General features: G+C 39.5%; 1 protein-coding gene across 3 annotated transcripts in view; it reads right to left on the reverse strand.

The window, feature by feature from the left end:
* The window catches only part of UST (uronyl 2-sulfotransferase), a 381095-nt gene that overhangs the window by 95198 nt on the left and 258632 nt on the right, over window positions 1–27265 (reverse strand). For all 3 annotated transcript variants that reach the window (XM_045524560.2, XM_074368198.1, XM_074368197.1), the window contains exons 3-4: window positions 15834–15989; window positions 4239–4318 (exon numbers count right to left, since the gene is read on the reverse strand). In XM_045524560.2, the coding sequence (XP_045380516.1) occupies window positions 4239–4318; window positions 15834–15989 (236 nt within the window). The remainder of the gene's footprint in view (window positions 1–4238; window positions 4319–15833; window positions 15990–27265) is intronic.

A 27265-nucleotide genomic window follows, 5' to 3' on the forward strand; every position in this document is an offset into this window, starting at 1 on the left:
CCTTTAAGGAAGAGAGAAAGTGTCCTATTGTGTCCTTGTATGTCACACCAGGCCTGCTTCTCTGGTGATTGATTGATTTTTAAATGTTTTGTTTTTGCAAGTTAGTGTTGGCATTGGAGCCACTATCTGAGACAAATGAGGAAAGAGAAACCCAAGCAAAGAAAGGTGAGGGGGTCATGGATGAGAAAGCAAGAATGACAGGGAAAAGGTTATGAGAAGCGATGGTTTGAGACCAGTCAGCATATTGGTATCTCACAATTCGCTTGGACTATTTTCATAGCACTGAGCCCGGACATAAACCTTCACAATGTTTTCCCTTTAAGACCCAAATTGAGGGCTCAGGGGAATTGTAGATGAGATAAAGAATTACTTCCCTCCACCAAAAAAAAAAAAAAAAAAAAAAAAAAAAAAAAATCTTAGGAAACAAAGAGTGGGGGCAGGAGAAGGGAAGACAAACTGAATTGTCTGTCTGTCTTTCCAGTGTACGACCTAAGACATAGAGACATGATGATGGGAAGGGGAACTTTTTCAAAGACTCTCATTCTTTAGGTGACGTCTACAACTGGGAACAGACACGTGAAACCACAGTACATGAATATTAAACATCCCACTTGAACATCACAACAAAGAGTAGCATCTTTTAGGCCAAGGTAATTTTGACCCAATTCTCCAGGTAGTCCAGGTGAAAAACATCTGTCCGGCCTGAACTTTCAGGCAGTTCAAAAACAATGTGAAAGCCCAGTAGAAAACCTCACAAATCCAAACTGGTCTGAAGTTTCTGAGGAGCTTGTACAGTTTATCTCCTCTGGCAGGAAGCAAACGCAAAAGCATTTGGTCTGATAGTTCTGCTTTCCACGGCTGAACGAATGAAAATGGATATGGTGAAATTGTCCCTTCTAGGTCGGAAAAAAGGGAAAAGAGGGAACAGGACAAGGTGCCTAGACAATGAATAAATGAAAATTTTGAATCACCAAAAATTCACAGCATAGCATTTTACATCACTCAGAGTACCTAAATTCCAAGATAAGAACGCCATACTCAAGGGAAAAGAGTAAGGGGTGGTGATTCATTTGGTATGTCACACACTTCATGAGTTCAGAACAAAAATGACAAAAGAAGGTCTAGGAAGGAGGCTAGACTTTCATTCTTATATTCTACTCTCCAGCAAGTAAATGTCCTACTGCCGGGCGAGAATGTAAGGAAGATTAGAAACAAAACACCAACAAAGCATATTAGCTGCAGCAACAATTCTTCTTTTAATAACCTCATTATCTTGAAACAATGCCTGTCAGCAACCATCAGGGCAGGTTTCTTAAGAACAGTTTAATTATCTCTAGACCTTATAATTCAAAATATAGAACTCAGTTCTATAAAACTAAATGAAAACTCTCTTAATTAAGTCCTAACTTAATTGTTTTTTCTCTGTTAATTGTGTATTTTGGGGGCATTCCTTGTATAAGCACAGTTTACCATTTATACTTAAGAAATTTTCCTTAAATAAAGCTATTCCCTTGAAAAAGAAAAGGTGATGTTTTAAGTTCCCATGTTCAATGAATGTAATACAGTCTTGTAATGTATTAAATGTGGATGGAGGTCTTGAAGCTAAGGCCCCAGGTCTTGTGCAGGTGGGGTGGGAAGAGAGGATGAGTTTGCTCCCACAGTCAGCAGGAGTTTTTTAGAGCTGATCAGGCAGGTCTCTACTTTTTCCTGCGTAAAACTCTTCCCTGCCATTTAATCCTGCCGTGCCCACCCTCAAGGTCCCAATATGGGATTCCTCTCCATCCTTCTCTTAGTCCTGTTTTTGCTCATGCTGGGCCCTGTGCCTCCAATGCCCTTCCCCTTTGTTTGTCTGAAGCTGGCCCCTTCCTCACAGCCCAGCAGCAAGGGCTCCAGCTCGGGAATGCCCTCCGGACTTCCTCTCCGGGGGAGGGAGGGCCCTGCCTCCCACTTCCCCTAGGGGACACCCAGGGACTCTTTCCCCTAAAGCTCATCACACTTCATTGCCACTTCCTCCGTAATGGAAGAACTTACAGTTCCCTGAAGGCGGGGACAACATTTCTTATTCACTGCAGAAGCCCCAGTTTTAGCGCATCGTCCAGAGACAGAGGATCCTCAACTAATGTGTATTTAATTGAACAAAATGGAATGGAGGGAGAACCCAGGAGAGCAGGGCCCTGCCCTCGAGGCTTTAGAGACATGGTGCAGCTGCACTGGGACTGGAGCCAAACTGGGGGCTCAATCTGAGGCTACCACAGAAATGCTCTAAATGCCTATATAGCTTTGAATATATGTAATACCCTTTTCTCTAAGAACTTGAAGGGTTTTCCTTCAGGTGTTTAGAGCATCCCTACAAAGCAGGGGTGGATAGGAATTGTCCCTATTTTATGGAAGGAAAAAGAGACTCCTCTCCCCTCAAAAGATTAAATTGCTTGCTGAGAATATGGTCAGCAGGAGTCTGACACTCAGAGGTCCTTGCAGCCAGGCCAACACTGTTTCCTGTGGGTGTGTCCTCTTTTCTTTTTTTCTTTCAGAATTGAATCAATCAAGATTAAATTCGGATTCAACAGTGCAAGCTATGACAAAATACGGTCACCATATGCCCAGCTCTGCTGATCCAATTAAGATATTAGGGTTGGCTTGTCAATACAGTGCTACACTGTCCTAAGTTAATTATTAAAATTTGTTGCATTGCAATCTGTGTTGGTTGTAGAGATTTGTCTTTGAAGCAAGAGGAGTAAATGAATGAGGTCTGAGGACATCAGGGGTGACGCAGAAGGACTTGCACAAGAAAACGGAGGGGTCAGCGGGACAGCGCTCTGCCCTCTGCGAGTCTTAAAAACACAAGGCCCGAAACAGCTACCCAGCCCTTGTTACCTAATTATGTCTAATTATGTGTTCTTGGCCCACCGGAAGTGAGAGGCAGGGCACATGCCCCAGGCAGTCCAGTGATAGACACTTTAGAAATGTGGTTGGAAACACACTCAGCTCTCCTCCAGGCCATGGCCCAGGGCCCCTGAGGATAATCCGCAGGTGTCCCCCTCACCTGTTCACTACCCGAGGGAACTCTGGGTATCAGGCGGGCTGGGGAAACCTGCTTTCAAAGATAAGGCAGCAACTCTTCTTTGCTGCTGAATAACTTGCTTTGCTGCATCCCATTCTCCTTACACTTAATTTGCACAGGGCCTGCAGCACAGCAGGGAAGTGCTTTGAAGGCTAAAAGCTTCTCCCAGGCCCACAGGCTGTTAGGCATCCTGGGATGAGGCAGTCTTGCCTGCCCAATGCACACTCAGGAGCTCAAGTGCCCCGGCTTCCCCGGCTCCCAGCCCTCAGGGCCTTTAGGTCAGCACAGCCAGCAGGACTCTCTCAGTGGACCTGTGAGATCCTGTTTTCCCCACGGGAAAAGCAGGGAGGGAAGCGCTGGTCAGATGGCTGATGAGGGAGGCCCCGGGTCCCGGGCTGGTCAGCAGATCTGGTCCTGGACCAAGTGCTCTGTCAGCAGATACTGTGAGCTCAGACACAGACAGCCTGGGAGGAGGACTCTGAGAACTATAAGTTTACAGTAAAGCACAGTGACGGGGCCACCTAACGGATCCCTGGGGAAGAGGATGCCCAGAACTTGCAATTAGTGACTTCACAGATCGAGGGTCTAAACACGTAAGTTTGAAGATTTACACTATTATCAGAAGGTCCCTGCAGCTGAAGAAAAACCAGATTTCTAAAATTCCCATCAGCATCAAACATGCAAGGCTTAGGGTAATCGAAAAGAGTATTAAGAAGGTAGACAGAGAGGCTGATACTAGCTTTTTGGATCCTACAAAATACACCTAATTCCACCATTAAATTATTCCCAGAGTCCCATGCAGGTTCAAGCTATATAAAGACATGCAATGAAATATATCTATTAAAATACCTATCTCTTGCCTATTTTGTTTCAGTATAAAACCTATTTTTTTTTTAAAGAACTATCGGTCCAAATAGTTTCCCATGAAAAATAATTCCAAGTTTTCACAAGATTTAAGATCAGTATTCTAGAAAGAAATGAAGCTTCTGTCCAAATATTTCAAATTCTGATCCCTCTACAGAAAAAACAAAAGGATTAAAAATGTCTTTTGAAGGGCAATTACACTACCTTGGAAATGAAGGTAGATTTTCAAGCAATTGTTCATTGGAAGGAAACTAAGTACTGGGAAAGAAAAAAAAAAAAAAAGAAAGAACCATTAAACTGGAAAATATCTTACCTTGAGAAGTTGAGGAAATGGACATGTCGAGTGAATAAATAGGGCTGTTCAGCAGTACTTATATTTTTAATCAGTTCCATCTATTAAAAAAAGTACAAAATTAGCATATATAGGATCTAATTTACCAAGTTACATTAAGCTAAAGGTTATCTCCCTGACTCTTTTTATCCTGACTTATTACCTCCTGGACCAGGGCCAAGCAGCTGTGTTTTGTGCAACATTTATGAACTTTACATAAGGCTTCTGACTACATAAAACAGAGCCATCCCAGTTTATAGCCCTGTACTTAATTTAGTTGATCGCCACTATGAAAACAATGTGGCAGATTAAGTGATTTTAACTGGAGAGTTCAATGTGTTGCTGTACTGAAACGCAAGTAAGAAAAGCCCTTTAATCTCCTCTGTTAAAGTCAAATCAAGACAAAAGGCTACTCATTATTTTGCATTTCTATAATGATATTATTGGGGTCTACAGAAGTATTTGAAACGAGTTCTGCAGAATTGAAAAGTGGAAGTAAAACGAAGCAACACCTCATTATTTTTCTCTTTGATTTTAAAATTTACAAAGCAAATATTTCATAAGAAACACATAAACCCCTCAAAAGATTTTTTTTTTTTTTGGTGGGTGGTCATCTGAATTATTTATTTGTAGTTATCAGCAAAGCAAAAAGTAGTTTTAATTTGTATAAACTAACATTTACGGTCTTCTGGAACATGTCATGATACAGAAAATGTTTAGTAAAATCTGTTAGAAATTCCAAGCATTCTTATGACTCCCTAATTTCCTGAATTCCACTTTCCTTAGATTTTCTAATTTGCTCCATCAAAGCCGACACACTGGAATTTTTAAGAAGCACATTGAAAATTGCAACTTTGAATACACATCAGAAGGGCAGCATTTCATATTCTATAGTTCAAGTTGAAAACTGGAAACAAAAATGGTCATTCATGTGTTAACTCCAGTAGCAACAACAACAATAAAAGCAGAGTCTGGAACTCCAGGTTTGCCTCAAGCGTAACAGGAAACCTGGTCTGCCTTGCTCCCTCCTGTCTAGCCCAGGGCTGACACATAGAAATGCTTGATAAATATTTGTTAAATGAATGAACTCCAACTAGTACATGACTTATAGATTGTTATACTAGGATATCGATGCCTAAACTCTTTCATTAGATATTCGTGCTCACAAGGACTGTTTGAAGAAATGAAATTGAGTTTTAAAAGTAAATGACTTGCAATTCATAACTCAGTGCTCCTGTTTGTCAGTGGCAGGCCCCGGGAAATAATGGCCTGCCTGTCCCCAAGCTTGAGCATAAAAGGAAATTGAATCCTGCCTCTTTATCTACTGTTTATCCCTCTACATACCCCCCTCCCCAGCCCCCGCATGCCTCTGCGCTTGTTTTTGGTAATAAAACTTCCTGCTTCCTTTACATTGTAAATGTTGATTTTTGATGGATCTACCAATAGAATTACCAAAAGGTAACAATTTGGAAGCACAACCAAAGGTAACCGATCTCTGCAGATGTCTGCTTAGAAACGTAACTGTGTGTGTGTGTGTGTGTTAATATAAAGACCATTTCATGCTTTAATCTCTATTTTTCTTCAGATACATGTCTCACGTATAAGAGTGTTATGAGAAAGCCCCTTAGTATTGCACAAGACTGGAAAAAACAGGTCGGAAGACCCATTTCTTTCAAGTATTCAACACTGTATTACATTATCTCTAAACACATGTCTATGTGTTAAACTTAAGGAAGAACAGTAGTGGTTAGATTTTGAGAAGAGTGTCATAATAGTCATAAAGCTGTCTATTTCACGAGAAAAAAATGGATTAGCAGTGACAATGCATCATTCTTTCTAGACGTAACTTTAAACAAAGAATAAAGGTTACTAATGCTCTTGTTTATCGCATTACTACAGGGAAGTCAGAGAGTACATTTCAGCTCCCATGCATTTTGTTCTGCACACCAAATAGTAAAACCCACACGATGTACCACAACTGTTCATTTAAGGGATCATGGTCACAGTGTCACTTGATCATTGTCACAAAGGCTCGCTTTCCCCATTTCCAGTGACAAGAAGTGGTCTCCTGAGCCTCTGAGTTCCCTCTCTCGGTCCTCGCACTGCTGCCGGCAGCCTGCCTTTTCTCTTGGCCAGAGTCTTGCGGCAATGGCACAACCTAAAATCATCAAAGAAGCTACCTCTCCTTCTTTTCCTTGGCTTATGCAGCACCACTGCTGGCCTTTATTCTGATTCCAGTGCATTTATTCTTTCACTCATTCATTCAGCATTTACTGGGTGCTTAATAAGCCCCAGAGATCAAACCTGAATAAGATCAGTAGCAAGACTCATAAAGACAAGGTGGTGGAATGTGTCTTAATGGTGTCCCCAAATCTACCATGGCCAAGACCACACTCTTGGTAGTCATCCTTCTTGATTCCTTTTCCAGCTTACTCTATCTCCAGAGAGTCTGTTTCTGGTTAATGGTACTCTCCACATCCTCACATTTGATCTAGTCTTTCCTGGGCTCCCATATTCCATCCCTTGCTGAGTCACGTTAATTATGCCTTGACTATCTCCCTCAGCTGACTCCACATCCTGTGGCCAGCCAAACTAAACTCCTCCTTATCTTCTCCTCATACCATGTCCAAGTCCGACCGTGTTGGTGCAGGCTCAAGCTTCTCCTTCTAGAATGTTCTTTCTCTTCTCTCTGCATGTCCAAAGCCTCATCACTCTTTATATCTGGCTAGCATGCCTACCTCCTCCAAATAGCCTTCCCAAATGTCTCCTTTCATTAAACATCCATTGGTTTCCGACTCTGGCAGGCAATGCACCGCTCGGGGTTGTGGCTATAGAGGTCAAAGATTTGGTTCTTGCTCTCAGGAAGCTCAGAGTCTTGTGGGAGAAGTGGACTAGCAGGCAGGTACCATCATGTGATAACCACCATGGGGTAGAAGGCACAGAGGTGAGGCACCTGTCTCTGCCTTCAAATGGAGAAGCAGTGTTTCCCCAACGAGGTGTTTCAGAGTGTTTTGCAAAGAACCCATAGGAGTTAACAACTGAAGAAAGAGATCTGCAGCATTTTAGACAGAGTAAAGGGCAGATGCAAAGGACAAAACACAAAATGACACAGAAATTAAGTCTGCCAGGAGGTCAGGCATGGGATCCGGAAGGCAGGAGATAAGACTAGAGAGGAAGGGAGGAGTGAGGGTCCTGCAGGTCACATGAGGGATTCTGACATTTATCCTCTGGGCAATCTATAGCCAGAAAGGATTTTTTTTTTTCCTCTTAGATGTGAGGTCAGGAGGTGAATGTGAAGAAGAGGGTAAGGATTAGAGGCAGAAAGCTTAACTAGGAAGACGGGGCAACAATCCCTGGAGGAAATGATGAGGTCATGAACTCATCACTTCTCAGTGCGGTTCCCACACCAGCAGCATCAGTATCAACTGGGCACTTGTCTCACAAGAATGCAGATTTCAGGCCCTAGCCCAGACCTGCGGAGTTAGAAGAAACTCTGGGAGTAGGACCCATCAATCCGTGTTTTAACAAGCCCTTCAGGAGAGTCTAAGGCATAACAGTTTGAGAATCACAGAACAAAGTCCATGGAAGTGAAAACAGATGGACAGGTTTAGGGACATTAAGGAAGGAGAATCTGCTGAGCCTTGTGGGAGCTGGCAACAGAAGGGAAGGAGAGGGAGTGGTTAAGAGAGCTTCCAAACACGTGGTGGTACCCAGTTGTAGAGATGGGGGATGCTGCCGGAGGAACCAATTTGGTTGCAGAAGTGAGGGGAAATGGGTTTGGTTCTGAACATCTTCGGCTACAGATAAAGTTGCTTTCTTTGACTTCCCACAGCACTTCAAGAATTTTCCAGGACATGCTCTGTTTACGTTACATTATAGTTGAGTTTGTCCACTGCTTTTGTATCATACTGTAAGCTCTTTGAGGGTTTTGGTCAGGTTTTATTTATCCCCCAGAAAGCCAAGCTGATGTGCCTACACAGAACATATACCCATAATTGTTTATGCAACAAAGTACTTCATTTAGAAAAAAATTTTTGGAGTTAAGAAATGTATAAATCACTGAAGACAGAATTACCACTAAGACAATGAATTTAGCCCTTCTGGGACAGACCTGTCCGTTTATTACCCTGGTGTCATATGAAACTAACAGTTTTACTATTACAACATCTCGGATGTAACAAAACCAAACTATCATTTTCTGAGTGGTTCCTAGGCTATGCACTGTACCTATACCCTCTTTATATACATGCTCTCATTTCATCCTCAAATGATTCCACGAGTTAAGTAGTATAATCCAAGGTTTACAGGTTAAGAAACTCAGGCACAGCAAGGCTACATAGATTGCTTAAGGTCTCACTGCTAGAAAAAGGTAGAGCTAGGATTCAAATCCAAGTCTGTCTGACACCAAAAATCCTGCTTTTTATCACTAAGCTGCAATCTCCTCACCATTCCCACTGCTGTTTTTTAAACTGAAGTATCGTCAGTTACAATGCATCAATTTCTGGTGTACAGCATATTGTCCCAGTCATGCATATATACATATGTATTCATTTTCAAATTATTTTTCATTAAAGATTATTATAAGATATTGAATATAGTTCCCTGTGCTATACAGAAGAAATTTGTTTTTTTAATCTATTTTTGATCTCTACATAACCTGTTAAAATGGAAGGAAGAGGTTGGTTAGCAAAATAACTCTGGAGACTAAACAGTGTTTATGGGGATATGAATTTTCTACCTTCCATGTGATGAAAAATGGAAAGAAAGTTCTGACAGGTGGAAAAGCATTAAAAATAATAAAAAATAAAAGCTTTAAAATATCAAAGAGAATATTTTTTAAAGTTCAAGGTGGGAAAGCAGTATACTATAATAAGCGAAGAATAAATTTAAAATACTAAAAAAAAAAAAAAAAAAAGGAAAAAAAGTAACCAGGTAACACATTAAAGGAAGAAGTTAAATCACAGCACATCCGAGAATGAGACAGAATTGAAGTTAAAAAAAAAGAGGCAAGAATCAAACAGAATTTATAATGCAGAGGATATATCAGGCAGTAGTTTTTAATCTTTTGCTTTCAACCTGAGATGATAGAGCAGAAAACCTTTACCTGCAGTTCTACTAACACAGCTAGTTAGTAAAAGACTTTTGGGAAATGCTTGTCAGAAGTAACTGACAGGTATTGACCCTATTCTGATCTGAATTCTTGTGTCACTCATGAATAACTAGATGCCCTATAATTTTGCAAAGCATCTTAAATGAAAGAAAAGGCATGTTTTTATACATCAAAACCAAATAAGGACTAGCCCAGAGGAGAGCTCCTTGGTCCTTCAACCTCAGAGGCCAAGAGGATGGCTGTGGGCTCACGCTACCATTCCCTCTTCCACCTGCATGAGGAAGCCCTTCCAGCCGGAGGTGGGACGGTCTGCATACCTTCTGCTTGGGGCTTGTGCAGTCAGTGCAACAAACCCATGCCTGCAATGAAGAAGAAGACCACCAGGGGGAGCAATAATGTGACCAGGCAAAGGGGCTACATCTGAATAGAGAAAATCAATCTAGTGGCTACAGTTGGAAGGAGATGAGAAAACATTTTAATTTTTCAGGCCTTGTTGCTTCTTCCTGGCTTTTTTTTCCTTTTCTTTCCATTGGGTTTTCATTAGAGAACTCAGCTTTTGTCTACAGGATTCCGAGATAAGACTTTGTTCGCAGAGCTGGGTGAACTTACCCCTGTAGCTTGGAGATTGGACTCAGCTAATCTTTCTGGTTTGAGTCCAAAATCCGGTTGGAGCAGCTCAGATGCCTGTGGACACTGCCCCTCCTACTCCAAGGTCAGGAAACTCTGAGGTTCATTCTAAAGGAGACTTTTCCAAAATGTCTCAAGAAAGGGTAAGGTTTCTGGGATAAATGTGCAGGCTCCTGAGGAGACATCCCTTAATATGGATGAAACACGACATCTTCAGAGGTTTCAGGGATTCTTCGGTGAAAGGAATTTTTCTTGCTTAGTGGAGGATTTATTCTTTTAATAAAAGGAAAACTTTTTAATAATTACAGCCTTTCATGCAATGATTCTTCTCTAGAATTGTGCACGAGGATCTCCTGGGGAGCTTTCTCCCCCAGGATACAAATGCCTGGGCTCCACCATTAAGAATTTAACTCAGTATTTTGTAGCAGGACCTAGAAACATGTGTTGTGAAAGAGCTCCCTGGAAGATTCTGATGCCCATGATGGTTAAGAATCCTTTTTTAATTGATCTTTCACTGCCCATGAATAATTTCTTTACCCTAACATTCAAGGTTCTCCAGGATTTGACCCCAGTTCACTTTCAGTTCTTACTCTCCCACATTCTTCTTGAACGCTTGTTTTTCCCTACAAAGTGAGTGATAATACTTTCCTAATAATGTTGCTTAAAGGATTAAAATAAGATAACAAACATCTTTGTGCTGTCCGGTGCTCAATATACCACAATAATAGTAGGTCCCCAATGAACATTCATCAAAAGGAATAAAGACAGTGGCGAGACCTGCCTCCAGAATGAATGAGCAAATCTTCCCCTTTAAACGGAGGCCCACTGACCCTGCCTCAGGGAAACCTATGAGAAACCCCCATGGCCCCAAGACTGTTTCCAAATCTAATCTGGTTTCTTTCAGTGAGTTTTCTCGTCCTGAGTCACATTGCTTTGTAAGTCACAGTCAGACTTGGACTTTGCAGTGGGTGTTAGCAGTGGTGAAGGGAATTTAAAACACTATAAAGAAATTCTGTTTCTGACCAAGCGGTTAAAGCAACGTAGAGCACACAGACATAGGAGCTCTGTATCTACCCTCTGAATACTTTTCAAGATTTTGATCGGTTGAATGGCTGTTGAATAGAGTCGGAGCAGATGTGGAGTTTACAGTGAACGAGCAGCCTTTACCGGTATGACTGAGGGATGCATACAGGCTGGTCCACCACCTCCCAAACTGTGACTCAGAGTTCCGTGGGAGGCACGCGAGAGCCACAAAGACTCATAAAGGGTCCCCTGGCCAACTAAGACTAGGGAACTCTAGGTGAAAGTCAGTTAAACAGATTCTTCACTTTGATTTTAATTGAAAGAATTCTCAGAGTTTAAAATGTGAATAATTCTTGTGACTCTCCTATGGGGGGACAAGAGGGCAGCATTTCCCCAATTTATTGAAGTATGATATTTTCTTTTCTTTTTTTTCAGTGTCTTCGGGGACTAGGATTCTAAGGAACACACTTAGGAAAATGCTGATATGACGGTTTCGATGGGGATTCTTAACACTGTCTGTACCCTAGCATCTCCAGTGGCATTTGATTAAAAAAAAAAAAAAAAAAGCTTTCTGGATCCTGCTCCAGAGTCTCCAGGAGAAGGGCCATTGCAAACACATGTTTCAGAGGTTCTGCTGGAGACCCTGCTGTGCAGCCGGAGCCAACAGCCGCTGCAGTGGGACAATGGCTCCTGGATTCAGGACAGCCAAGTTCAAGTCCAGGTGCCACGAGTAGTCATTTTAGTACGTTATAGTGGGAAAGTGACCACATCTAGTTGTCTTATTTTTCCCATCCATAACATAGGAAGTCAAACTGACTCACTGGTATAGTTTTAGGTCCAAAAGAGTTAAATGAGATAATGAAGTAAAACAATTAGCACATAGTTAGCGCTGTTTCCAACTCGTAATCCTCAGTAGCTTCGGGATAAATAAAAATAGTAAAAGAATTTGTTTTCTTGATCTTTTGGGCTCATATGCCAACAATTTTTGGCCTTTCCAACAAGAATGAAATAATTTTGAATTCGTATGTCTTTGATATGCCTGTGGCACTTCGATTTTTATTGTCTTTAGATCAATGTTCTGAAAGGGGTCAGACCATTAAGAAAGATGCCTGTAAGTCTTTTGGAAATCACACCCCGTGTCTTCTGGAAATAGTTCCTCATCTTTCAGATTGTATGCAATCTCCATTTTCCAAGAGATCATCTAAACTAACCCAAGAAATTGAAATCTGGCTTTACAACATAAATGAAATGATGTCATCATGGATTTGCATTATATGCCCTGCAAAGGTCCAACACTGGACCATGCTCTTCAACTGAGGCAGAGTTTTCTAAAATATTAACTTCAAAGGCATTTCTATTTCTCTAAGGGCAGATGTAATGAGATTTTTATAGACATTCTAACATATGCTGTCTTCATGCTTTCTTTAATTTTTAATAATCCTTTCAATGTCTTATTCCATTAAACAGATTTTTAAAATCTAGTACTGAGTGTGTGTGTGTGTGTGTGTGTGTGTGTGTGTGTGGTGTGATGACAGCCACCCTCCAGGGAGAAACATATGTGTGAATTTGACTTTGGCCCAGGGAGGTGCCATTGTCTATGAATGAAATGGTACAGATAATTCCAGTCTTATAAGCGGATACTTTTCCGAAGTTCATTTGTAAGTCAGTAGTTTGGAACTTGGAACACATTTTCTCATAAAAGAAACGTTCCACATGGTGGATGGAGTCCCAGGTCAGCCCACAAGAGCCTGTTTAACTCGTGCCGCACCTGAAGCGCAATTGTTATTAACTTCAGAGAACAACGTTTCCATGGGAACGTACTTTCAGCGTTCTGTTTGTCTAGTGTTGAGAACCACTGACGATAAAACTTTAACTCATCTCTTAAATCACTTCTCCCCTTTTCCTTTAATAAATTACCAAGAAGAGGAGCCATTCATACCACAAATTATTTCCTGAATATATTAGGTTAAAATAATATTTTTTTCTCTGCTTGTTTTATGCACTTTAAACTTTGGTAAAAAGATGCATATAACAAGGAAAAAAAGAGTTTCTTTAAACATTCTTGAACCACTTTCAAACTTGGTGCCTTGTCCTGGCATTTCCTGGCTCACTTTGTATGTCACGGCCTGGTCAGCTGTCTGCAGAGTGGCAACTGTCATGATCTTATGTTTCTTTTTACAAGGAAATTGTTTGTTTTTATTCTATTGTATCTTTACCTTTCTCTGAAGTTTTTAAAACTTGTCTTATAATTTAATAGGAATCTGGAATAATGAAGTAATGAAATATATTCTAGGTCACACTGACCACAGGAATCAGAAATGTTTCAACTAATTATACACAGATTATGGTAGAAGTTGTATAAATATATCACAGAATCACAGGGCTGGAAAGAACCTTAAAAGATTGTCTAGTCTATTCCCTGGCTTCTGGACAAGCCAATCATTCCAAACAGATGAGAACTAACCTCTATTTTAGAGGAGAGGGATGACTTTGGCTTTAACCCTTTCTAAAAGATTTACAAATTATATAACATTAGTAAATTATTCTTAATTTTTAATCTAGATCCTTCCTTTGACAGTTCCGACTGTACTTTACTTTCTCATATGTGCTCCTCATGGGGAAAAAAGTAGGTTGATTCATGTAAAATCTTGCAGTAAATTTAAATATCATATTCTGTGCTCTCTCTTCCAGGGCCTTCCTGAACATCTCACTGTCTAATACCTTAGTTTCTTTGCTGCCTCTTGGTTACACTTTTCATCAGTGGGAACTAAAATTGAGCTATTGTGTTTCACGAGGCTGCAAGAACTGAGAATAGTTCCCACGCATAGGAACATTAAAGTATAATCTGATAAGCAGACCCGAAGAATCAAAAGAAAACCAAATTTAACATTTATAATAAAATTTCAACAACAAAGTGTATCTATTACAATCATTTTCTTCCAGGTAGTGAAAAGGGCATAACCAGCCCTAATCATATTAGCTCTTCAACCAGGTAAGGAATTCAAAGAGAAGCTACCCTTATAAAATGTGATATCCTTAAATGTCACCAAATATAATTTTTCTATCGAGAGCCTACGAGAGAACCTGCAAGGGGTGATCTCAAAAGTCTTTCTCGATTGCTGACGACTATTTGGACTTATTACTCAGAGACCCTTTAATGGAAGTTTTCAAAGGGATGGACATACTGATCTTTTCACTGTGGAAGACACTAAACATACAGGCTTTATACCAAGTACTGTTGTCTGTGTTACTGACTTAAAATAGTCCTACCGTCCCCCATGATAATAGAGGAAGGAAGGCTACTTACTGCATATTTCCCTTGAGAGGAAAGGAAATATGAGAGGTTTTGAATGCCTCAAAAATGGAGGTTATGTCAAAAAGAAGTAGACATGGGTGGAAATTTCCATAATTATAGTCTCAACCTGATAGTAAACAATGTGCCTTGTTTATTCCCCAAACTTACAGACTCATTGAATGGTGTGATGGTTAATTCTGTGTGTCATCTTGACTGGTCAAGGGGGTCTCTGGATTAAACAATATTTCTGGTGTTCCTGTGAGGGTGTTTCTGGTTGAAATTAGCATTTGAATCATTGGACTCAGTGAAGCAGATTTCCCTGCCCACTGTGGGTGGGCCTCATCCAATCCCTTGAAGGCCCGAGTAGAACCAAATATGGAGGGAGGAGGAGTATGATTTTTTCCCCAGCCTCACTGAATTAAGCTGGGGCATCTCATCTTATATTCTTCCCCTGCCCTTGGACTGGGATCTGCATCATTAGCTCCTCTGGTTCTCAGGCCTTTCACTTGGACTCGGACTCAATTACACCAGTGGCTTTCCTGGGCTCTCAGCTTGTAGGTGGCAGGTTGTGGGATTTCTCAGTCTCCACTGTTGCACGAGCCAATTCCTCACAAGACATCTCCTTTTCTATCTGTCCGTCTATTGATAGATATATCTCCATCCTACTGATTCTGTTTTCTGGAGAACTCTGACTTACACTGGTGGCCACTCATCCATCCTAAGTATCTAAGGGGACAGAGGCAACTTTCTGAGACCAGGCTAACAACCTTGATTCTATACAAGGACTGTGAGAGCACCAGGCCTAACTTTTCTTCATCAGCAAAGCACCTGAGTGGAGACCGTCAGCCCTACTTTGGTATAAGCTTACAAAGTAGGATCTGTCTCCACAGCTTCCTGCCAGAGTATAGCACCCCTACTCCACCACCAGCATGTCCACTTGTACGACTCGGCTATATTAGGGCAGATTTGTTCCTGGGAAATTGGACAATTCTTTTGTCACCACTGAATATGCCAAAAGCTGTTTTGGAAGCTCAAGACCCCTTGAACTTACTATAACAGGAAGTTCATGCCCCATCAACCAACCAGATTCCTGGCCCAAAGAGGGTATTCTCTTTATGATAACCATAAAAATGTGAGACACTTCTGAGGAAATGCAGAGGAAGAAATATTAAAATAAAGTTGTCTTATTTTTGCTCTCAGGATGCCAGCACTACTTATAGCTCAGTGGTGTAACCATCTGAGATTGAAGCATTGCTCATTTTAGCTAAATAGACAATGACCAGTGGACGCTGCCCTTCACTGGTCTTAAGAAAAGTATTCCTCCAGGGAAATTTCCTGGTTTGAAGACTTCTGTCAGAGCCCTGACTTAAACTTCCTTCCACACTCTGGCAAAAATACAGGATGAAATTATACCTCTGGTGTTCATTCGTTAAGGGTTTAAAGGGTGTTCTAGAAGGCACCCACTAATTACACAAACAAGTTAAAGCAAAGTACAGTTTAACCATGGGCAGAGACAACTTACTTGTTCATTTTTAGTAAGCCTGGTTTTGTTGTGAATGTCTGAAGTGACCAAATTGAATCCATGCTTCTCTGACAAGATTCTCAGAAGCAAGACCACGGTACGACTCCCACACTTGCCAACTCTGTTATACACCACCTGGCTCGGGAAAGGCAGCACCTGGGAAAGAACCAGAGAGCAAATGAGTGACTTTGGGGTTAAAGCAGCTCGGCCCCTCCCCTCAGTTTCAGAATAATAAGTGTTTGCTCTATCTAAATGAGAAAGGTCCATATGGAGTGAATGAGAGGACAGAAGTAATGAGCTCATGTTTAATCTTCATAGTGCAACTTGAGAGAAACACTGGACTCATTACCTATCTGCACTGATACTTAACCCTGGCAAAATTTCATGCCGTCTATAATAGTGGTTGTGATGCTTCTTTTGTTTTTCCTTAGGAAGAAACTACATAAATGTGTGCTTTAATGGTAATATTCTTTTGCAAATTATATTATGCTTATATATTATTACAATTTAATCTGGAGAATACTCAAAGAAAATATAGGAAATTTTAAAGTTGAGATGTAATTTAAATATGATAAAATTCACCCTTTTAAAGTATACAAACACAGCAGGTTTAGGTACATTCACTAAGTTGTGAACCATCACCACTACCTAATTGTAGAACATTTTCATCATCCCCGAAAGGAACTCCATACCTGTTAGCAGTTACTTTCCATTTACTTCATTACCTTGATCCATTGAAACCATTTACCTACCTTCTGTCTCTATGGTTTTGTCTAGAGCATTCTGAAGATCTCATATGTTCAGAATCATATAACGTGGCATTTTGTGTCTGGCTTCTTTCACTGAGCGTAATGATTTCTAGGTTCATCAGTGTTGCTGTTGTGTGAATTGGTACTTCATCTCTTTACATGGCTGAATGACGTTACATTGTATGGATATACCATATTTTGTTTACACATTCATCAGTTGAAGAACATTTGATCTGGATTGCTTCCACTTTTTGCCAACTATGAATGATGTTGCAATGAACGTTTATGTATAAGTTTTTGTGTGGACATATGGTTTTGATTTTACCTTGAGTACATCCTACAGTGGAATTGCTGGATCATAGAATAACTCTTTAATTTTTTGAAGAACTGCCAAACTGTTTTTAATATAGCTGCACCATTTTATATTCCCACCAGCAATGGATGAGAGTTTCAATTTCTCCACATCCTTGCCAACACTTGTTATTGCTTGTTTTTTTATTATCATTATTATTATAGACATCTTAATGGACATGAAGTGGTATCTCATTGTGGTTTTGATTTGCATTTCCCTAATGACTAATGATGTTGAGCACATTTGATGTGTTTATTAGCCACTTGTATATTTTCTTTGGAGAAATGTCTATTCAAATCCTTTACTCATTTTAAAATGGAGTTATTTGTCTTTTTATTGTTGAGTTTTAAAAGTTCTGTATTTTTTCTGGATTTGGAAATATATGACCTGAAAATATTTTCTCCCATTCAGTGGGTTGTCTTTTTACTTTCTTGACAGTGTCAAAGCACAAGTTTTTAATCTTGATGGAGTCCAATTTATCTAATTTTTCTTTGGTTGCTTGTGCTTTTGGTATCCTATCTAAGAAATTATTGCCTAATCCAAGATCACAAAGATACACACCTATGTTTTCTCTGAAAAGTTTTATAGTCTTAGTGCTAACATTTGGGTCTTTGATTCATTTTGAGTTGATTTTGTGTATGGTGTGAGCTACTAATCTAATGTCATTCTTTTGCATGTGAATATCCATTTGTCCCAGTACCATTTATTGAAAAGATTAATTTTTTCTCCATTTAACTGTTTAGGTACCCTTATTAAAAACCCACTAACCATACACATGTGGGTTTAGTTTTGGACTCTCAATTCTATTCCATTGACCTATATGTTTATCCTTACACTGGTACCACAGAGTATTGATTACTATTGCTTTATTGTAACTTCTGAAATCAGGAAGGGTGAACCCCTGCAACTGTGTTCTTCTTTTTCAGGACTGTTTTGGCTATTCTGGGTCCCCTGCATCTCCATATAAATTTTAGGATCAGTGTGTCAATCTCTGCAAAAAAAGCAGTTGAGATTTTGATAAAGATTGTGTTGAATCTGTAGATCAATCTGAGGACTATTGCCACTTTAATAATATTAAGTCTTCCAATACATGTACATGAATGTCTTTCTAGTTATTCGATTTTCCTTTAATTTGTTCCATTGATGTTTTGCAATTTTCAGTATGCAGGCCGCACAGTCCATTTATTCCTTTTGATGCTATTATAAATGGAATTATTTTCTTAATTAGTATTTTTATTGACTGTTCACTGATTTTTGTATATTGATCTTGTATCCTCTAATCTTGCTAAACTCACTTATTAACTCTAATAGTATTTTGTGTGGGTTCTTTAGGATTTCAATACACATGATCATGTCATCTGCAGACAGATAGGGTTACTTCTTTTCCAATATGGATGCCTTTTATTTCTTTTTCTTTTCTAATTGCCCAGTTATAATGATTTTGATAGACTAATAAGCAATTACACATAGCATCTGATCAAATATTTATATCCTCAGCAAAGATATTATTTCCATTTTGAATGCTCAGCATTGAGCAATAATTGACAAATGATAATCAAAAGATTCCTTCACTTAGCACGTATTCATAACAAAAGGCCATAAAAAGGCCCATAACTAAAGAATATAGTACAATATAAACATAAATATACCCCAAATTTGCCTTTGGTATATAAGTTGAATTTTTGTCTTTGTAATTGTAGGTTTACTTATTTTCTTAAGATATTTTATATGCAAAGTAGCATTTCATAAATTCGGAGCTTCAAGGCTAATTGTCATTGGCGTAAAACAGAATATCCACATCATTCACTTAACAACCAGTCATGTACCACTTTGATATAGTTTTTCCAGCATATATAAATATATATTTTTAAAATAAGTAGTACTTTGTTTCCTTAGAGCCGGACAGTATCTTCTATTATGTGTCCTCACAGTGCCTAGAAAATGCCTTGTATATATAGGGCCTCAACAGGCATTGACTGGTTCTTGGCAGCTTGAAGGGATTTACGAATTAACACAATGATTCCACTAAACTGTGAGTCCAGAATAATTTTCAAAGATAGCTGATCTCTCTGACTGAATGCTAATAAAACTCATCAGGGTAAAAAGACCATCATTATAAAAGGTCATTTTACTTATGGTTCAATCCATGGAGTATCCCAAAAGTCTGTTCTCTGGCAATGACTGCAGAAGTTCAGATATTCAGATAAATCACTTAGTTCTTATTTATGAGGTTATGACCCAGGGAGGTTGAACTGGGCTTCATGTTCAATGTAATGATATTAATAGTGTTTGTAAGTTGGATTTTCCATAATAACCAGGCTGGGAGATGGACTACAGTCCTAACAGAGCTGCCAACATAAACACAAATTTTAATTTCTTTGGAAAAATAAACTGTTCAGGAATTAGGTGAATGCATTTTTCCTTGTCTTCTAGCACAGCATAGAACAACAAGGGAGAATTTGTTCTGACTAAATTGATGACTTAGAAGATGTGAGTTACCACATATTAAGTACTTTATTCTAAGAGTGCAGGTATACCTTAGAAGATTTAAATGAAGAACAGAGGCACTTAGAAACCTTAGGTGGAAACACTTAATTTCCCTGGATTTTCTTAGGTAATTAATGCAGGTGCAGGCTTAATATCTATCTACAACCTTTTGCTAATAGCTCAAGATGTTATTTACCTTTGGGTTATTGGTTAGTGTTTAAAAAATACATTCATTCCAATTATTTCATCAGTTTTGTGGAAAGCTCCCAAATAATGATTATAAATATTGTTATTTAAAAAGAACACATATAAAAACTAAAATCCCTGCATCATTCTTGAAGCTACACCTACAATAATAATTGAAAAACAGGAGAGCTTAACATCCCCAGCATGACTCCAATTTTACCATTTCTTTAAACACCAATGTACAGCTACAGAGTATGAACGTAGAGCGAGGAAATGTGTTTTCAGATAAAGCTTCTGGAATCAGTCTTGTGACTTTTAAAGACATAGCATACACCATCGCAAATATGAAGTTCTCTCAAATTTAGGGTGGGACTTTTAAACCCTTTCCTAAAAACCTATGGAGTCCACTGGAATTGGCAGATTTAGTCAGGCCAAACCAATGTGTTAATTTGATGGTTGGATGATGTGTTAAAATTACCAATGGTAACAAGTTGATTCATCCCTGCTTTTAGTAGAACTATAAATTTGCTCTTGAAGTCTGCTTTACCAGTCATTGTCATCGTTTATTTAAAGTGTACTTTCTGGAATGATGGTGAAAAATACGGAGGGCCAACCCTGACCCTCTCCCAGGCTCTGTGCCATGTAAATTCTTTTAATCCGTGTTAACAATACTGAATCAAATAGCGTAATTATCTTCACTCTAGCTGGGCATTTCTCTAGGATTTTAAAGTATCAGACAATTTAAGCATCATTAATAGCACCTAAGTGACTCTCCTGTGTGCCCCCTCCCTTCCCACATGTCACAGACTCACAGAATGACAGCGTTTGAGGTCTAGAGGAAATCTGCACTAATCCACCCATTCCAGCTCCCTCCCCACTTCTGTCACCCCCACCCCAGCCCGGTCTGTGCTCAACTCTGTTAGAGCTTTATCTTGTCTTTTCATTCTCTCAAATATCCTGGGAAGTAGATATTAAGACTATTTTTAGATGAGTAAACTGAGGCCAGAGAGATCATTTGGCATGTTCAAGGTCACAAAGCTAAAAAGTGGGAGGTACCAACTAAACCCCAGCTCGCAGCTTTCTTGACCCTGAGACAATACTCTGTCTATCCTACTATAACATCACAGGGTGAAAATGATCTTCAGTTTGACTTCTGCAACAGAGATGCTATTTCTTTTCATCATGTCTTGAATGTGTCCAACCTCATTTAATGCTATTGTTCAACAGGCAACTATCACAACCAGTATCATTGGTCATTAGTCATCCATTACTTATGTCCCCAGAAGGCTCAGGCGGAGCTGACAGGAGTCGGTTGGCCTCAGGACATATTTTATAAGCTAATGTAAGCTGGGAGTATCAGAGCAGCTAATGGGAGAAGAAGAGAAGGATGCAGTTTTCCCTTTACCCCTTCCCCCTAATCTATTGTAAGGAGTCACAGCAGCCTGGATATTGTGACCCACTTCACTACAAAAGGAACAAAATAGGAAGCAATAAGTCATAGTAAAATGTATATAATATCCTAAATGCACTTGACATGTCCATCAAGACAAGCAAATGCCCTCAAATGGTAAACCTATGACTGTGCAAAGATTTCTAAAGACTTCTTAAGATTAACCTCAAAAATCCCCATTTTCTTCCACAGATATTTGCCAATTATCAGGCATCTCAACTTTACTGCTCCCACTCTCATTTGCACACACATTTTGAATCCTTACCCTTTCTTTGGGTGTTCTACAAAGAAGTACACAGCAAAACCCCTTACCCCCCTACCCCTGGCCCAAATGATTCTTCATTCTTGGCAACTCTGGTAATACGAATGTTATGTCTGTGGTTTCTATTTTATGGCCAATTTGTAAAAGTGAAGGGAGCTCCAAAATATTTCACTCCATGAATTATATATTTTTATGTTGCCTGCCTTGTAAGTTCTGCAAATGCCACAAATCCCCAGGGTCTGACAGGCTTGTGTGGAACATGCCAAATAAACAGAAGTCTCTCCAAAATCCTGAGCACAACAGTAACTACCACCAGATGACACCCACCATTTCAATAGCTTACCCCCGGTTTGAAATGGGGAGGGGAAAGAAGACTTCCCAGGTAAAAAGTAAACGTAGTCTGGATGTAGACTTTCATAGCCCATGCTTATAGGTCTCTATGGGGACCGATCTTACTGGAGGAAATTAACATCAATCCTGCTTTTAAGTCTTTGCAAAATGATGTTTAATATGGTATATTACAAGTTGTGGTTCCCAAATGTCTATATATTTGAATTACCTATAGAATTTTAAAAACCCCAGATTTGGGGGCCCTACTCTGAGACTGACTGAAACAGAAAGTCTAGGAAGGGGGTCAGGAATGCTACCCTAGGTCCGTTTTGAGGAACCAATATTGTAGAGGCCCCCCAACCTTCCACGTTAAGCTGCTGGGTGGTTCCGTGCAGCCTTATGAGGGAGTGGGGTGGGGGTGGGGGTTGCCCCCATGATACTGGAGAATAGTCTGGGCACTCTGGAGAAAGGCACTGTCTTATCCTCCTTGGGCCTCCCTGGAGTGCCGATGGCCTCCCACCCATAGTTCAGTCACGATTAACCTGACAAATATGCTTACACTACAGTAAATGTCTACTCACACAGAATGATTAGCAAACGGGTGTGCCGGTTTAACAGAATGTGTAAGTTGACTGAAATGTATACTAAACACCGTCAAAGCATTGGCCCCTTAGTACTAATATTATGCTAGAGATGAAATTATTTTCTTTGAGGAATGAAATTCACGTTGTGACTTTATAGCACCTCCATTCCATGGTTACTTACACCAGTGAGGGGAAGAGTCACGGCCAGAGTTTTGTGAGGCTTGAACTCAGGGACAGGTCTGCTACTCACTGTCAATGTGACTTTGAGCAGCTCAAATCCATTCAGTGAATCCGTATTTGAAAGCTTCCTAGGACACTGTGATGCCAAGAGCTGGTCATGTCACACGGGGAGCCTCAGCTTCCTCATCCATAAGAGGCGAGGGCTGGTTGATAACCCAGTAAATGGTGCTCTCTTCTGAAGCCATTAAATGATTAATTTCAATCCATATTATTATCAAGAAATAACCTGGAAATGCCTTAAAAATTAACACTAGCTTTTAACATTGTTCTTTGCCAAATATATTCATAAAAGAAATACTAAAAAAAAAGTTTCAGTAGAATTACAGACATGGATTCCAACCCCATGGGCGTTCACGGTTCTCTTTCAGAACCATGTCTGTACATGTCCCACTCTGTTTTGGGCTTGTCATGTAATAAATCTACCTTTATGCTCCTCTTATGTTTTCTCTTCCTTTCCATAGTTTTAATCACTTTGAGCTATTTTGTTGTTGTTGTTGTTGTTGTTTTAAGACCATCACCAAACACTAAAGTCCACATGGGGCTCAGCCTTCCAGCAGTGCTTCCCAGAACTCAGTAGTGATCCTCACTGGCTTTTGCCCATCAGGCGATTAATGGTCTTCTGACGGATGCATCTCTGTCGAATCACCATTGACTCTCCAGTCCCCTGGGCTCATTTCCTCCATTCTAACAAATAGGACCCACTAAAGAACTCTCTTTTCCCTCACTGCCATACTTCCTCAGTAGAAAGTTCTTCCTGCCCATGACTCTTACATGACATCACTGTATCCTCTAATTATTCATAACCCATCTTCTTCCAGAAGCCTTGCCAGATCTGAACCTTATGCTTTCTCCTTTCTCCCTGCTCCGACTTGAAATAGTTCCACGTCAAATGTTACCTACAGAAAGACAAATATAGCTATAAATCCTGTACAAATCCATCTGTTTTTATTCCTCTAATAGACTGGGTCTACCTGGTATGTGCAGCATGGATAATTAATACGTATCTGTCTATTAAATAGATAGACTGTTAGGATGAAAATACTATTAAATGTTGTTTTAGAACCAATGCTCTCATATTTATCATTTAAAGGATGCTATTTTGGTTGTTCTCTAAAACTGTAAGGACATTTATATTTTGAAACATTCTTATTTGCTGTAGTACATAAGAAAAAGGATGGTGGAGTGAAAAAAGTTGGCTGGACTGAAAGTCATGAAACTCTGGGTTTCCCCTTGGCCAAATTAGTTGAGTGACCTTGAACAAGTGACCTTGAATAACTTCTCTGGGCCAAAGTTTCCTTACGTATAAACTGGGGGTACTAAACCTGATGATTTCAAGGTTCCTTCTTGTTCACACTCCATGATGTTAAGGCAGGGATACACAATACTTAGAGATGTTTGGAGGGCTATCTAAATGGCATTCTGCACTCTAAATATTCCATTTTGCTCAACCCAAAGTCCTTGTCTCCATGATGTACAACATCATTACATTATTTCCAGGAATGTAATACCCTGCATACTGTAATGGAATCCTCATACAAAAAAGCAATTTTCAAAAGGAGCCAGAAGTAATTTTTGGCAGTGATGATTAAACTACCATAGTTGAACTCTGCTTCAGGAAAAAAAAATGACTTCCAGTTTGATTAAAAACTCAAATTTCAGATGACCTTGGGTGAATGCTATCAATGCCATGGACAGATGAACACTTTCAAATTTCAAACTGACGGATGTAAAGGAAATACACATATTAAGAAAAGGCAGATTGACTTTTAATTCTGCAACACTCTTTATGCTTCTTTCTCTAGTCAGTATGTGAATCACAGACAGAAGTCCATAATCTGGTTATCTCATTACTATAGTATGCTACAGATTTTAAAATTCAAACCTCAGTTTAGCCCATGGAAAAGTGAGTCCATGAAATACTCATATGTTTGACAGAAAAGAGAAATGAGGTCCACATGCCCCATACATGAAACATAAGCAGAACAGGGAAGATGCAAAACTTTTAGAGGATAAACCATTCTGAAGGAATATTTCAAATTGTTTACACAGGACCCGGCCTTGCTTCCACATACATATGGTAGCCCTACTGCACTTGTGTTCAAAACCTCTGTCCACTCTTCTGAGAGCCCCTTAAACCTTCTCTATGGCTTTTATAATCAAAACAAAATGGAGAAAACCAATATGGGTTTGACAATCCCATCTGATCTTCCTGTGTGTGTATATATGCAGGTATATACGCCTTGTATGTTTTGTTGAGTTCAAAGGCACTATAAGTAATACTGTTGTAGTAAATCTGGACCAATTCTAGCTATTTCTGGCACTTTCTTATATGCTGTGTGTTCAGTGATCCAAAAGTCCTTATCAAACAAAACTCTAGGAATGAGAGTCACAGATTTTTCCCAGTAAGAACAGAGAAGAATGCAGGATCCTCAAATTAGTTCTAGATTTGGAGTTGTTTCATTATTAATATTAATCAATTCAAGTGACTTTATACATTAACTTTCCAACCAGAATATGTAATTTTGTAGATGTCTTTGGGTAGATAATCTTTCTACAAGACCCACATCTTAGTTTAACTCACCATTCAGATCTATAACACATTTTCTCTTAATTGCACACTTCTTCAAATAAAACAAGCATAGACACTTTAGTTTATATAGAATTTTAAGATTTAAGAGTCTGCTTATCCCGCTCCTGGGCATATATCCAGAAGGAACCCTACTTCAAATGACACCTGCACCCCAATGTTCATAGCAGCACTATTTACAATAGCCAAGACATGGAAGCAGCCTAGATGTCCATCAACAGATGACTGGATAAAGAAGATGTGGTATATTTATACAATGAAATACTATTCAGCCATAAAAAACGACAACATAACGCCATTTGCAGCAACATGGATGCTCCTAGAGAATGTCATTCTAAGTGAAGTAAGCCAGAAAGAGAAAGAGAAATACCATATGAGATTGCTCATATGTGGAATCTAAAAAAAAAAAGAAACCATAAATACAAAACAGAAACAGACTCACAGACAAACTTGTGGTTGCCAAGGGGTCACGGGGTAGGAAAGGACAGACTAGGATTTCAAAATGTAGAATAGATAAACAAGATTATACTGTATAGCACAGGGAAATATATACAAGATCCTGTGGTGGCTCACAGCGAAAAAAATGTGACAATGAATATATGTATGTTCATGTATAACTGAAAAATTGTGCTCTACACTGGAATTTGACACAACATTGTAAGATGACTATAACTCAATAAAAAATGTTTAAAAAAATATAGCTATCACTTAAAAAAAAGTTTGCTTAAAGTGAAGCTTTATTTCTTTACATCCATCCTATTTTTTATTTTTAGTTAAGAATTTCTACCCTGAACCTAATCTAAAACTTCATTTGTTATAATGCAGTAGAGGAGAAATATTGGTTATTGATCATACATTACATAATTTATAGCAAGTATTACTGGTATGAGCCAACCATTCAGTTTAGAATGGCTTCCTCTGGATATTGGCGGGGAGAAGAGTTAATTATTCTCATTACAGACTTCACAAGGAAAGATGGCCCTCACTGTAAATGGCACAAAGGCTGGGTGACCAGCCACGCTTGGTTGCCACTACTCCTCTCTCTCATCAAAGCACTGGGTAAAGATTTTAAGACCAAAGGCTTAGATCCACTGTTCATTGTGAACCACACTATTTTGTCCCATTTAAAAGGTCTGAATCAAATTTTAGTTTGAGTGTGAATTTGTAGCAAGAAACTTATTTTTGGATTCAAATGATCATTGTTTAAATTCCTTGGCTGAGTTAAAGTTTTTCATAACATAAACCACACTTAAAAATAGTGTGGCAGATTGGTGTAGTAACTGCCCCCAACCAATGCTACCTGCCTATATCCATGAAGAGCATAATGTTCTTCCATGTGGACCTTGGGCCTGGCCATGCGACTTGCTTTGGCCAATGAGATATTAGCAAACACGTGCAAGCAGAGACGTGAAAGGAGCTTACACTCTAGGGCTGAATCTTGTTTGTCTCTGGGAATCTTTCAGCCACAATATGAACCTGGGCTAACTTTCAGGAGGATAAGAGACCCTGTGGCATACTGAAAATCCTGTAACTGAATTCAATAGATAATTACTGAATGCCATTCATTTGGTTATCGGCAAGAAATTAATTGATTATTGTGATGACCTGATTGTCTGTCTTGGACTAGAGACTAAATTCCATGACTGTAGGGGCACATCCGCTTTTCCTTACTATTGCATCTTCAATATCCAGCCCAATGTCTGGAATATAGTAGATACAGAAAAAATAGTTGGTGGGGGAGGATGTAGCTCAAGTGGTAGAGTGCATGTCTAGCATGCACAAGGTCCTGGGTTCAATCCCCAGTATCTCTTCTAAAAATAAATAAATAAATGAACCTAATTACCCCCCCAATTTTTTTTTAATTAAAATTAAAATGGAAAAAATAGTTGTTAAGTGAGTGAACACAACAAAGGTTACAACTAGTCCCCTGCTCTGTATGAACTCACAATCTAACAACCAACCCCTGGTACCACTTGCTCTGATAACCTGTGGCCCTGCCCGGGATATAAATACAATGGTACAAGAACAGGGAGAAGGAGTGACGAGCTCGGCCTTGGGGACTCAGGGAAGGATCCACGAAAGCATGACATTTAAGCTGCGCCTTGGTATCTCTAAAAATTGTGTCGTCTCGATTTAGTCATTCTCTCTTTGCCAAAATACACCTACTTAATTCTTGTTGGTATGAATCAGTAAAGAACCTTCTGG

Source organism: Camelus bactrianus, chromosome 8 (genome assembly GCF_048773025.1).
Source record: "Camelus bactrianus isolate YW-2024 breed Bactrian camel chromosome 8, ASM4877302v1, whole genome shotgun sequence".
Taxonomy (NCBI): domain Eukaryota; kingdom Metazoa; phylum Chordata; class Mammalia; order Artiodactyla; family Camelidae; genus Camelus; species Camelus bactrianus.